The sequence below is a fragment of the Rhinatrema bivittatum genome, chromosome 10, assembly GCF_901001135.1.
Source record: "Rhinatrema bivittatum chromosome 10, aRhiBiv1.1, whole genome shotgun sequence".
Lineage (NCBI taxonomy): Eukaryota > Metazoa > Chordata > Amphibia > Gymnophiona > Rhinatrematidae > Rhinatrema > Rhinatrema bivittatum.
The window spans coordinates 84994611-85009618 of record NC_042624.1 but is presented as its reverse complement, the minus strand read 5'-3'; the positions used below and the strand labels follow the sequence as shown (position 1 = coordinate 85009618).

General features: G+C 41.0%; 1 protein-coding gene across 2 annotated transcripts in view; it reads right to left on the bottom strand.

Moving 5' to 3' along the window:
- The window catches only part of COL24A1 (collagen type XXIV alpha 1 chain), a 554101-nt gene that overhangs the window by 242047 nt on the left and 297046 nt on the right, over window positions 1-15008 (bottom strand). For both annotated transcript variants that reach the window (XM_029618163.1, XM_029618164.1), the window contains exons 22-23: window positions 14770-14814; window positions 7537-7590 (exon numbers count right to left, since the gene is read on the bottom strand). In XM_029618163.1, the coding sequence (XP_029474023.1) occupies window positions 7537-7590; window positions 14770-14814 (99 nt within the window). The remainder of the gene's footprint in view (window positions 1-7536; window positions 7591-14769; window positions 14815-15008) is intronic.

Genomic DNA, 15008 nt, shown 5'->3' with positions numbered 1-15008 from the left:
GCTTCTTCAAAGAAGTTGTCACTGCCAAATATTTATTTTACGACTCTCTTTCCAGGCTACAGCTATAGCAAATCTGGCAGCATGGATGAAATGTGAGGTCAGGTTTTTGGACTTAGAAAATAAGTGAAGACTACCCCTGTGGCCCAAAGGCATAGATCAAGTGTCAAAGTTAGACTTACTCCTGCAAGGGAGGAAATCTATTCTTCAAGCTTAGACCAAGACCTCTAGGACTAAAGAGAGAACCCCTACTTGTGAATATATAAACCAGGCTCAGGCACAGTCAGCAGTAAGGAGGAGCAGAAGATACGTTAGAAAGTCCCTCCCCAGCCTTCTGTCTCGAGCTTGCCCTCTGGCTCCCAAGCCTTCTTTCTTCATGCTGGCCTTGCAGCTTCCCTAAGCCTTAGTCTAAAGCTTGCCCTCTGGCTCTCTAGCCTTCTGTCCCAAGCTTGCCAGTATGAGTAACATCTGTCTTGTTCCACTGTTCCAACCCTGCCAGTATGAGTAACATCTGTCTTGTTCCACTGTTCCAACCCTGCCAGTATGAGTAACATCTGTCTTGTTCCACTGTTCCAACCCTGCCAGTATGAGTAACATCTGTCTTGTTCCACTGTTCCAACCCTGCCAGTATGAGTAACATCTGTCTTGTTCCACTGTTCCAACCCTGCCAGTATGAGTAACATCTGTCTTGTTCCACTGTTCCAACCCTGCCAGTATGAGTAACATCTGTCTTGTTCCACTGTTCCAACCCTGTCCTTGGTTCCCGCCTGAGCTCCAGACCCACCAGATGTCAGCCTCCAGCCCTGCAGCCTGCCTTTGGTCTTCAGCCCCGCAGCCTGTATCCCCAGGCCTGTTCAGCTTCACCCGAGTTTGTTCCTCTCCACTCCAGCATTAGCCTTAGGTCTCAGCCCTTGTTTAAGTCCTGCCGTCCGCCAGGACTCAAGGGCTCAACCTGTGGGAAAGGTGGCTGGTATAGGACGAACACCCCCTAGCCTAGTCTGGACTTAGAGCCCTGGACTGTTCCTGTGGGGGTTCCCCAGCCTAGCTGGGTCCCCAACCTTAACACCAGAGCAAATTGAAATTTTGTATTATTTTAAATACTTTGCAAATCTTGGGAAGTCAACTGGAGATTTCGTTTAATGTACCTGCTTATAGATCGACAATCCCTCCAAGGTGGATCACAACAATACAATAATCAAGCACTTAATGCAACATATAAAATCATAACCCCTAATCACAATCTCTTCCCTAAAAATAAAACCTAAAATCACCCAATAGACAAAAGATCCCACTAATTATAAATCTTTGCCTCTCCACCAGCAAACAGATAAAATTGAGCATTCCTAAAATTAATCACTAAGCTACATTCTTTTACTAAAAAAACCTCGTTTTCAAAAAACATTGAAATTATAAGTAATTTTAAGAAATAGAGGCAGAACATTCCATAATGCAGGGGCCATCCCTGAAGAAGTAAGTGATGTAGACTACTGGCAACCAAAGAAGAGCAAAAAGTAATGGTGACGCTCTTTCCCAGCAGTTATCTTCCAAAATAGCTCTTCCTGCTACACTCTGTACAAGTTGTAACCTATGCAGGCAGCGTTTACGTAACTCCAAATATAATCTACATGCGGCAAAACTGTGGTTTATACCACTGTTTTCTCATCTTGTGTATGCAGGAAGGGACACGACTGCTTTACTTGTCATAAACTCAACCAGGCGTTCTTTACAACTGCTGAAATATGATTATCAAATATCCATGAACTGACAGTAAAAACAACTAAGCTTTTACCTCCAAAAACATCTAGATCTAGATGCAAATTGTCTATACTATGTAAGGGAGTGTCCTATTCAAATTCCAAGAGACTGTAATAGAACAATAACGTAGGTTTAGCCACCAGGTGAGAAGCACAAAAGATAGTTTCAACTGGATGGCATTCTCTAGGAGTCCACCCATTATTCATTCAGGTAACACTGTATGCTTTAATGAACTGGAGACATGAAAATTGGGTGGGTGTTAGAATATCAAATTCTCCAAAGGATTTAATGTGATTACCCTCACATATCTGACCAATGAACCTTCCATAATCCCATACCTGGATTATAGATGTAAAAATCCACTAAACTTTCATCATAAGTTTAGAATGGCAGATTCCAGGGGTATAGGGACCAGGACCAGGATACAGGAAGTGAAGATCAGGAATGCAGAGGCAAAGCACTACTCCAAACGGAGTCGACCTATTGCAACGCATTGAGGAGGTGTCCTGGCTGGCTATAAATAGTGAAGTCCCTGGGACGGCATCAGGCAGTGCCATCCATGGCTTCCCACCATTGGTCCTTTAAAGGGGACAGGATTGGCGCGTGCCTAGGAGGGCCCAGTACAGAGGCAGCAGCGGAGGCTGGCCGAGCGCAGTGGTCCACCATGCTGACGAGGAGGAGCAACTTCGGAAGTCCCTGGAGTGAGACTCGCGGCAGGTTGTAGCCAGAGAGTTGGGAGGTCTTCCCCAGCGTTGCGGGAACCGGCTCGGGTCTGGAACCGGAGGTAAGAGCGGTGGTCCATGGGATGGGCCAGTGGACCACTGAGCGCAGCACACAGAAATATCGTATGCCTTTGGTGAAGAAAAGGAGTTCTATGTTCAGACCAGGTTCTGGAAGAAAGGAATTCTGGAGAACCATCATAAATCCATTTCCATCTGTTTTACTCAAGTAACAGGAGAAACTGACTTCTTATGATTTTTCTCTGCAACTTGAGGTTGTCGGTTTTTGTGAATTGTTTCTTGTATTTTTTTTTTGGACTTCTGTACTGCTTTATTTAATTTCTGACCTTCAGTAAAGTACATTTTTTGTTTGGAATATAATCTACTGTGTAAGGACTTTTTATTGAGAGAATGTGTGATGATCCTACTACTACTACTAAAACGTAACATTTCTATAGTGCTACACGACATAAGCAGGTCTGTACAAACACGCAAAAATAGATAGTCCCTGTTCAATAGAGCTTACACTGTCCCCCTTGGAAACGGGGTCTGCAGTCAGTTTTTCCCTATTCTGCAGTATCTGAAGGTGGCCCCTTGCTTTCTACAGGGAGTGCCCTGAAAAATAGGGTTGCACATGTGGAGATCAAGATCTTGTAATTGCCCTTTAGAAGAGCATTTGGTGCCATAATGTCCCGAGACAGTTTCAGAAATCTTTGTATAGCTTTCCACACAGACAAGGTGTGATGTAGTATAGGGTGGGCAATGAAGAATCACTACTCAGTAACAAGGCTGGTTCCAAACATGGTCAGGATGTGGGTAAGACATTTCCCAGCGGTATAATTTAATACTGGGAAGGGCATTCCACCAGATTTATTTAAGCCACTTTGTTTTTCTTACATCTGTCCTGTCAGCATTTGACAGGACAGATGTAAGAATAAATAAAAACAATTTATTTATTTATTTATTTTGAATTTTTATATACCGAAATTCTTGTTGGGAAACAAATCAATCCGGTTTACAAGTAACAACAATAATGCCTCGGGACGGGCAACAGTGCCCCTGGCTCAATGAGGAAGAATACTCATCTTAAGCAAATTAATACGCTTGGTCTATGAAACATACAGATTGTTCCACTGAGACAAAGCTCCCTTAATATTCTGGAGTAGGGGAGCGTAGTTAAGTTTAAATAGATCATTGAATTTGGAGCGTACCTTTGCCCCCAAATAAGTAAAACTATCAGTAACCAGTTTAAAGCTCCTCAGACAGTGCTGCAGCTGAAATACAGTGGATTTGCAGTAGTTAATCTTGTAACTGTACACCACACTGTAGGTAGACAGGACAGAAATCAACACAAGGGCTGACCATTTGGGTTCTGAAAGAGAAAAGCGCACATCTGTGTACAGTGAAATCTTATGCCTAGGCAATCCTTCCTGCAATATCAGGGGAATAAGTAACTAAACAAGGCAGGGGTTAAATGGCTAAAGCAAATCAAAGAGGTGACAGAGGACATCCCTGAGAAAGAAGAAGTAAGATTCACTAGCGAGAGTACATGCAGGGGCAGAGCAGGAAAGTTTACATTTACCTGGCCAGTGCTGATATTCAGTGCTAGCCTGCTAGACTAGGGGGCACTCCATGAAGTTAGCAAGTAGCACATTTAAAACTAAATGTAGAAAATTCTTTTTTGCTCAAGGCACAATAAAGCTCTGGAATTTGTTGCCCGAGGATGTGGTTAGTGCAGTTAGTGTGGCTGGGTTCAAAAAAGGTTTGGATAAGTTCCTGGAGGAGAAGTCCATTAGCTGCTATTAATGAAATTTACTTGGGGAATAGCCACTGCTATTAATTGCATCAGTAGCATGGGATAGACTTAGTTTTTGGGTACTTGCCAGGTTTTTTTGGCCTGGATTGGCCTCTGTTGGAAACAGGATGCTGGGCTTGATGGACCCTTGGTCTGACCCAGCATGGCAATTTCTTATGCTTTTATGATCTTAAAGCTATCCAGCTAACTCTGGTCAAAGTATTTGCAGACCTAAAATTAATTGGATAACATAAACCCGCCCCCCCCCACCACCACCACCACATTATTGGCCAATCAGCAGCCACTCGCTTCCCCTTCCCTGGTGGGGTCCCTCCCTCCTACTGCAGAAAAGAATAAAAATTGTAGTCTGCTTCCACCCCTGAAGAAGACGAAAGAGATGCAGTGGCCAAGCCCAATTCTCCACATTCCACCACCTCCCCCAAACTTTAATTCTGCTTTTTTTTCAGGTACTTCAAAGCAGATTACCTGCAGGTATTTCTCTGTCCCTGTCCCCAGTCAATGGAGGGGGAAGTGACTTGCCCAAAGTCAGAAGGAGATGCAGCAGGAGCTGAACCCTGGCTGCACTGGTTTGCTTGCTGCTCTGACCACTAGGCTGCACCTCCACTCCAAAATAGTGAATAAGCCCAATGGGAAGAGATGCCCACCTCCTTCAGCAGTACCAATCCCCGTTCAGCACTCAGTCCTCAATCAATAAACCTGGTGGGATAATTTTTAAAGCGGACTTATTCACCCAAGTTTGCTTTTTAAACTGATGTAACTTTAGACTGGCTATTACACAATAACGCTCATAGGGTACTATCAAGCACGACTCAAGCACACTGGGCATCCATGGCATAGTCATGGATGCCCAGGCATACAACCTACTAACATAGGATGTGATTATTTTTATTTGCCATGGTTGGGAAATAACTTTCTGTTAGACATCCTTTCAGGTCACAGATTTCGGTGAATCAGACCCATAATTACTCTTTCACTCCTGAGTGTATAGCCAGCACCTGCCTATGTACATCGAGAAATTCCTCCCGCTACATTTATATCTGCATGCCTGACTTTAACTCCCTTGTTAATCTCCGAGAAACAAAACATTGTAAGTGCACTCTGAAATTAAGTAGAAACAGAACCTAAAATTAAAAATGGCCTTATGTAAGCAACCAGACTTGGCAGCTCTGACGACTATTTTATAATTACCATACATAGTTTTAATCAAATGCATCCATGTAGCTCTTGGCTTTTCAGCAGATTACTGACAAATGTGGTTTTGTTTATTCATTTTCTGATATACCTATCAAATATAACTACCAGAACCTACAAAGAGTTGCCTGTTCTTTAAGTCTTCAAGGAAATCTAACATCCTCCCCTCAACATACCCCTGAAACCAACTGTGCTACTTCAGGTCAAATTGCAATTTTGCAAAAACATTATTTATTTGTCTTCCCTAAGCCATATGGCACTACTAAAATATGTGTAACTGGATGGCACCGCGCTGTTCACAGAATACAAACAATGCTCAGAATTTAGAAAAATTCTGCTAAGGTCTAGAGTGCTTCTTGCTTTGACTTTTCTCCTGGATACATATTGGGTTGCATCTCAGCATAATGACATAGACAGTAACTTTCAAACAACTCCGTGTATATGGCCGTGCGGAGATCTACAACAGTATTTTATAACCTGCATGCATCAGATATGCGTGTATTTTAAAATATGCTCGCTACCCTGCAAAATACGCGTGCATGTATGCTTATACATGAATACAGGCGATGCATTGAATGCGCATACTTCTACCAATTTAAAAAATATACACGCAATATGGGGTGAATTTTCACAGTTACATGTGCAAACATTTGCATATACACGCATAAGTATCCTGTACTCGTACAATCACTATTTTAGAAACAGTGAAAGTGCGCATATAATTTAGGTTTCATGTGCACATATATGTACAAAACAAAGGGCGGTCTAGGGGTGTTTTGAGGAGGGGCCAACAGTTACCCGAAGTTCCTATTTTATTAGACTTAACGCTTGCACATTTGGCAACTTACATGCATAATTCTATGCTTGCCAATTATCATGTGTAAGAGGTATCAGACATTTATTGTGTACTATTGGCTGGGTGGGAAATGTGAGTGAACTCGGGGGCTTCAAAAACCAGGCTGAAAAACCAGGAGGGTCTCAATGACCTGGAGAAAATCTGGACAAACTGATGGAGAAACTGGAAAAGTAGTTATTTCAATTATACCCGCATGTTTGAAAATACACTGAGTTCCAAGCGGAAACTGGAATTTACGCTACTATGTCCTTCTTTATTTTCACGCATAAAATATACACGCATATATTTTGAAAATTGGTAGGAAAAGCACATGTGTTCAATGCACTGAAATACTTGCTCTCAATGCATTGGATATATTCACACATAAGCATATGTACGCATGTATGTTGCGGGATAGACATATATGTATTTAATAATATGCATGTATCTGATATGTGTGGATTATAAAATACTATTATACATCTCCATGCGGCCGGTGTTTGCAAGTTACCCTTCCTGTTGGTATATGAGGCAATGGAGGGTGAAGTGACTTGTCTAAGGTTAGAGGGAGCGTGAGTGAGAAAAGGAGGATTTGAACACTGGCTTCCCTGGTTCTCAGCTCACTGCACCAACCACTAGGCTATATCCTCAATAAGCTGTCCAAGCTTTGAAAATTGATGGTCATCCCTAGGTAGCCTCTAGGAACCTCCAGAAAATGTTTAAACGTGAACCTGGAATACATATGAACAGCAAACCAAAAGAAATTCAAGCCATGCTCTGCACCTTTAAGGTCTTCAAGATTAAGATCTCAATCATTTCAGGAGGTGATAAAAGTTTAAGTGCTGTATCCATTTCCTTTGGCACCCAGGCCTTGTGTTTAGATTACCGGAGGGAGTTTAGATTCTGGCCATCCCAGTCCAACCTCAAGTTGATTAAGGACCTTTCTTTCTAATTTTATCCTGTAACTTTCTACGGTTTTATTATTTTGGTTCTGTTATTGATATGATTTCATCTGCACATCTCCGTCAAACTAGTATTGATTGCTACGGACAATATCTAAATCATTTAATTAAATAAATAAATAAATGCATTCCTCCAAAAATAAGTCTGGCCCTTGATTCTAGCTGAGTAAACAGAAAGGAGGCAGATTATGTTTAAATATCACACATAACATAACTAGTAAGAGTCATTTGTAAGTGCGGTTTGAGAATGGATAATATTACCTTCAAGCCTTCGGGTCCTGGTTCACCAGCGTGACCTTTCCGACCAGGTTTTCCCTAGAATGAACAAGCCAAGAAAAAACAAAGATTTCAAGCAGATACAATGGCCTGTGACAGAAACAGGGTGGGGAAGTTGCAAGTTTTGCAAACATCCCTTTACTTCTTTGAGAGTAGCGGAAAGGGCTCTGGACACAACTCTGGCTAGAAAAGCCATGCCAGGCTGCTGAACCATGCTCAGCAATCCTTAAAAGGCAACAGAAGTGCTCCCAGTTACACATCTGACTTGGTTACAACCAAGTCCAGCTTTGAAACTTTCCCGTTACACAGCAACATAGCAGATAATGGCCAAAAAAGATCAATTGACCCATCCAATCTACTCAACTATTGTTGATCCAGAAGACTTTACATTTGTTATTTATGATTACTAATTTTAAATCGGCTTTTATTCTTGTATTTAGTTTATAATACTTTTTTATATTGTTTTATGTATATTATTTGTAATACATCTGTGGGAAAGTAATTTATAAATCGAAAGAATAAAGTAAAATAAAATAATGACAGAGCCTTGGAAAGACTTTTGAGTACTATGATGCAGCCAATCACTGGAGACCCTCAGACAATAAAACTGAAAATTTACCCCAAAGTTAAATCATCAATAGCTATAGGGCATTTTAACCATAGCCAATCGCTTTTATTTATTTAATTTATATTCTGCTTTTCCAATAAATTTTACACAAGGCAGATTATACAGAAAAACAAAGATTACAAAATAAATTTAAGCAAGCAGTAAAAATAGAGTCAATAAAAACAACCCTAGTTAACATTCACAAGGAAATAAAGAACACCAGAACAATAGTGTAATGATAAAAAAACAACCCAACGCCACAACTGAACTTCTCTGCCCCATCTGAAGGGGTGCTCTGTGATGTCCAAAATTCATGCACAGCAATAATGATAATTCTTAAACTGGCCCAATAAAAAGGTATCAAAGCCTACAAAGAACATGCATGAAGCCAAGAGAAGAAAAACCTCCATGACAAGTGCTGTGTTGTTTTTGTGCCACTCCTTATTTTTATTACGGATAGAATATACATGCTTTTTTTTCAATGAGAAGATGCATTCATCAGGGTTGAGGAGTTGAACGTTTATATTGTGATTTGAGGATTCAGAACCCACTCTATCGACAAGTGCTTGGATTTCAGCAAGGCCTTTGACATGGTTCTGCACAGGAGATTTATAAATAAATTATGCGCCCTTGGTATGGAACCTAGAATGATTGACTGAGTTAGAAACTGGTTGAGTGGGAGGTGACAACGGTTAGTGATAGAATTTTGTCTGAGGGGGGATGTTATTAGCGGTGTACCTCAGGCATCGGTCCTCAGACCAGTTCTTTTCAACATTTTTGTGAGCAACACAATGGAACAATTGTTGGGAAAGATTTGTCTTTTTGCCAATAATACCAAAATCTGTAACAGGGTGCACAGACAGGAAGGTGTTGAAAACATGAGGAAGGAGCTAGCAAAGCTCAAAGCAGCTGGCCTGGCAGCTAAAATGTAATGCTAAAAATTGCAGAGTAACACATTTAGGATGCAAAAACCCAAGCAAAAGGTACAGTATTGGAAGTAAAATTCATCTAAGCACAAAGGAAGAGCAGGATCTGGGGGTGCTTGTATCAGATGATCTTAAATGGTCAAACAGATGGATAAGGTAGTGGTAAAAAGAAAGATGCTTGGCTGCATAGGGAGAGGAATGGTCAGCAAAAAAAGGGAGGTGATATTGCCTCTGTATAGGTCCCTGGAATACTGTGTACAAATCTGGAGACCGCACCTTCAAAAGGATATAAACTGAATGGAGTTGAACCAGAGGGTGGCTGCTAAAATGGTCAGTGGTCTTTGTCCTAAAGTATATGGAGATAGACTTAAAGATCTAAACATGTATACCCTAGAGGAAAGACAAGATAGGGGAGATATGATAAGAGACATTCAAATATCTCAATGGTTTTCATGCACAGGAAGTGAGCCTCTTTCAATGGAAAGGAGGCTCTAGAACGAGGAGGAGTCATGCAATGAGGCTGAAAGGGGTAAATTCAGGAGTAATCTTAGGAAATATTTCTTTACAGACAGGGTGATGGATGCATGGAACAACCTCCCAGTGGAAGTAGTGGACTCAAAATCAATATGTGAATTCAAGAAAGCATGGAATAAACACTGGGGATCTCTAAGGAAGTGATGAGATTTATAAAGCTAAACTAATTGGATGGATAGGCCGACTGGATGGGTTATACAGTCTTTTTCTGCCGTTATGTTTCTATATGTTCTACATATCTATGGTATTTCTATTACAGCTATGTAATGAGTACATACCAAGCATGGGATTCTTCCATCCATTGTGTCTAGAATCCACTGACCATGCTCCATTAAGATTTTTTAAATGAATTGATTTTTTTTTTTTGGATTGTGCTAAGAATCGATGTTGTAGCTAAAACGGATTCATACCGTATGACAGGTTAGCATATTGTTCCAATAGCTCAGTTAAATCAAACAACATACATACAATTGCCATACCCCAACCGGCTCAACCACTGGGTGAAAATGGAGATTTGGATTCAACCACAAATGTCTCAGATTTACTGGTAATTAAGTATATTTTGAAATTTGCAAACAATAATTTATTATAGAGGTTTATTCATGTTTTGGTCCCTTGCTGGAAATTTTGACAGGTTTGAAGGCCCCAGTATGGGAATGAAATGTTGGCAAATCTTTCTAGTCAAGCCATTTGTATAATTCAAAGTGTGACTGCCTATGTTTTATATAAAACTAGCCGTTAAGCCCGTAACAACGGGCTACATTTAAAAAAATTTTTCGGTCCATTTCCTTCCGACTCATTCTCTTTCCCACTCCCTCCCCCTCATTCTCCTTCCCCCTTATTCTCCCTTCCACCTCCCCTCCCCATTCTCCCTCCCACTCCCTCTCACCTCCCCCCTCTAGTCCCTCTCACCTCCCTCCTCTAGTCCCCTCCCCCCTCCCTCCCCTCAGTCACTCCCCCCTCCCCTCAGTCACTCCCCCTCTCTCAATCCCCTCCCCTTTCAGCTCATCCACAACCCCTTCCCTCGGATGGTGCAGACAGAAGATCTCCGGGGGGGGGAGGGGGGGTCCATCCCTCGTGCGCACTGCTGCCGCCGCTACTGCTCCTCGCCGCTGCTCCTTTCCGCCGCCGCTACTGCTCCTCCCAGCGCCATTTTTTTCAGGCACGCTCCGCTCTGACTGACGTGCTCGCCCGCGCATGCGTGGTAGAACTGCTCTCTACTGCGCATTTATGGCACGTCGGTCAGGGCTCCCTTATCTAGTAGATATCTTTCACCTTAGAGTATCTTATTCTTTTATAACATTCAGCAACTAAAGACATTAGGATTTGGACCAGCCAGTTTAGATTAACCTCCCTCTTCCATCTACCCCCTTCCACGTAAACCAGTGAGGGGGTGAAAGAATAAAGAGACAGGTTAGAAAATGCCATTCACAGTCTGGGCAAATATACACATAAAAGCTAGACTGAAAATATTTTAATAACTACATAATTATATAACAGGGGCAGGCAAGTCTGATCCTCGAGTGCCACCAACAGGTCTGGTTTTGGGGATATCCCAAATGAATAAGCCATCACATAGAGCTGTACGCACTGGCTCCAAATTGGTTGAGTTTATTTTCATTTTTGTCTTTTCACCATAAACCCTGAGCCTCTTTTTTCATTGGCATAATTCCTTTTAATATGAACTAATTTCTAACTTGCCTCCTTATCCTCTCATCCTTCCTCACTGGTTTAGATGGCAGGGAGAAAAGTGGGGTTAACCTACTGGTTAGTCCATATCTTAATGTCTTCAGATCCTGAATAACTTTAAGAAGGTACCTGAAATATCGGAATATTTCCCAAATTACTTTAGAGTTCAAAAAAGGGATGGTGATCTCTTGCCAGGTAATGTTATTTAAGTGCCTGTGTGGAGTCATTTTATACGACACTTTAACTGCTCCTGTTTCAGACATCTCTCTTGTTCTGCACCTGCAATGTAATTCACTTTAAAATAGGGCTGATAAAACTCCAGATGTGAAATCTCTCAGAGATGTCAACTCTACTCCTAATTTAGATGCAATATACTAATTCCTGAATATATTTAAACTGGATTTTCAAATGTTAGTCATAGCCACAAATGCCTGATTGAGAGGAACATTTCCGTAGAGCAAAATGAACATTTTAAAATCCATTTCAAATCTTTACAGTAATCAGTACATGGCATACGGGACAGGAGAGGTAAAAGCCCTTTTTACTGATTAAAAATATGCTTAAAATAGTGACAAACAAGCTGCTACATTCTCATTTGCTTCTTGTGCATCTCTGTCCCTGCACTGATTGGCAGGCAAGATGCCTGAACTCTTACCTGTTCAGTGCCTTTGATTCTCTCCCTCAGCTACAACAAGTCTGTGGAGAGCATAGCTTTTCCAAAAAATTTGTTTCAGTGGGCAGAGATAACTGTAAAACTGTTCCCCCATATCGGAAATGGAGGACCATGCTCACCCGGATGCTATACAGCACATGATTATTGATTTATCTCTGTTAAACTATCATTATTTTAATTTTTTTCAACTGTACATCACCTTGATTTTATTATAAAAAGGCGATTCATCAAATACAGTAAAGTTAAGAATTAGTTTTGGTGTAGAGCATGTGGAGTAAAGTTTACTGGCACTCAAGGAACAGCTTCCAACTGTGTTTTTTTGAGTGCCAACACAGACCAACCTGGCAATTCCTGCTATCTAGCACATTATAAGTAAATAACTATTTATTTGGGTACATGCCTATCCATTTACATGCACAAAGAATGGAACAGCAGTGAAAAATATAGCTAAAATCACATCAGGGTTTCAGGAAATACACAAATGAAACATTATGCACAATGACCATCTAGCTCCTGGTAAGAAGGAGCAGATAAGCCAGTGCTGGTTTTTAAAATCATCCCATAATTTATTTTGTGATTAAAATAAAACCCAACAGCTGTAAAATGTAGTTGATTTGCATTAGGAACCGTGCATTCATTTAATTCAACAGAGATTTGTGCCCCATTTTCAAAAGGGTTTCTCTTTCTTTCTTTCAAAAAAACTTCTAGACCATTCTGTGCCTGTAATTGAATGCTTTTTAATATAGGGTCCTTTGTGTTTAAGCCCTATGGTGTCAATAATTCCATTATTAATAAACAGATTCTACAGAATTTCTAGTAGCCCTTTATATTCTGAAATATTAACCAATATTTACTTAAGACAGCAGCACAACAACCTCTCATATAAAATCTGTGACTTTGTGGGGAAATGGGAACGGGAAATTTGGATTTTTAGGCCACCTTTTCAAAGTAAAGCTCAAGGTGGCTTATGGCATTCTTTGAATTCAGGTGCAACAATTCCCTGCATCAAAGAGCCTACAACGTAGATGGGTACCCGAGGCAATGCACAAAGGAACCAAAGTCACAAGGAGTGCCAGTGGGAGGAGTGGGTTGAACCCTGGTTTCTCTGGTTCACAGTTTGTTGCTCTTACCCTTAGGCCACGCCTGTCTCTACTGCTGGGCCAGGCCCTCTGGGTTAGAGGCAGGACGCATCCCAGATTTGATTCCTGGGCAAGCTGCACAGGCAACATTTATCTTTTATTTTACAGTCTTATAGCCCCCAAAGCATTGTTTGGTGCGAATAACACTTTCAATTACATAAACGATTATAAAATCCACACACAAATTGAAACATTACATTATTTATTTATTTATTTAGTGTCCTATAACCTCGTGAAAGGGAGTCTCAGTTATTGCTCAACAACGACATCTACCATTATCTGTAGCCCTTAGCCAGGGACTATTGTAAAGGTTAGGCTAGGTAGGGAAGTCATGAAGGAAGGCTCTTTGCACCACAACCCAAATAGATGCTGGTTTTGATCGAGCTGGAAACCCAGAGCAGTGGGAGGAAACTGTTGATCCAGAAAATTCAAAAACCTTGCAAGCTTATTGTCCACCACCTCCAGTCTGTGCTGAGATCTCATGTAATCCTTGACAAACACGGCACATAACTTATCTATGTTCTTAAAAGACTCATCATGGGATTCTAGTTTCCCAGCCTGCGACTTCACATCACTGTCCATCTTGGAGACCTGATTTCTACACTCCCCAACAGACAATCTAGCCTCCACCAACAGTGGGTTCAAGATGAGTAATGGCAAACTAAATTGTCTCCAGAGTAATGGTTCCCAGCCCCCTTGAAGTGTTGACTTTGAACACAGGAGAGGCTGTAGGGGAATCACCAGCATCTGCACTCATCAAATCAAGATCGGTACCTTCAAATTTCCCTGATGTTAACTGCTCCATGGGAGAAACGTTCTTATGCTCCTTCTGCCTCATATCCCGAATTAGAGCAGCAAAAAATCCCTCCACCAACAAACTCCCTGCAACAGCTTTTCCACTCCCCAGCAAGGGAGACCCCATCGGCATGATGTCTTCTCGTGATAAGTCTCCAGCACCATGATAGGAATAGCTGGAAACAGGAGGGTTGGATGCCAGGCAAAGCTTAATAGCTCTACCTCAGGCTGAGGAGATGCTTCCCTCCCCTCCATCTTTAGCAACAAGAAGCACCACTGGGAACTATAAACTCAGTAACTGAAGATTGTTTCATAAGGTCCGAGAGAGAGGAAGGCACATGCAGGCTTCACTTTCTTTTCTGCTCCATAATTGCAAGAAATAAGTTATTCCAGAAAAAAACATAATAGCCGAGATGGGAGCATCCTACCATGAGAAAGTTTGTCTGTGGTTTCTTTTTATACAACAGCAACAATAACAAAATACATTGCTTATGTCATTTTGATTGTATTTGTTTCAGTTTTATTGTACTGTTTTTAGATTTTTAGCTGGGATGTGTTTTTGCATTTATGTATGCTTGGTTGTAACCCGCCGCAAACCTTTGATGTGGGCGGGATATAAATCCATAAAATAAATGCATAAATAAATAAATTTAAAAAAATGCGATTGTGAGATGATTGTAGCAAAATTAATATACCATCAGTATTTTTAATAAATACATTTTTTAATTTGCAAACAACATTTTTTTTTAGAAGGACTAATCAAATTAAGAAACTTGGAGAAAAACTCAGTGCTTTTTTTTTGGGGGGGGGGGGTGTCATTTTTTTTTTAAATGTATCATTACTGTCATAACCTACCCTTGGGCCAATGGTTCCAGGAGGTCCTATCGGTCCTTCGTCTCCCTGAAAAAAACAAACAAAGAAACAAACAAAACAGACTTTGCAAAATTTCTTCATAATGCGATTTATATGAAATATCCCAAAGATTATACTGTATCTTCAACTTATACTAATTTGAAATTTGTTTCTTTGCAGCCTGGCTGGATTCTTAGCTTGAGTTGTGGTTCTCTATTTCTCAGATCAAGGTTTAAATTGGA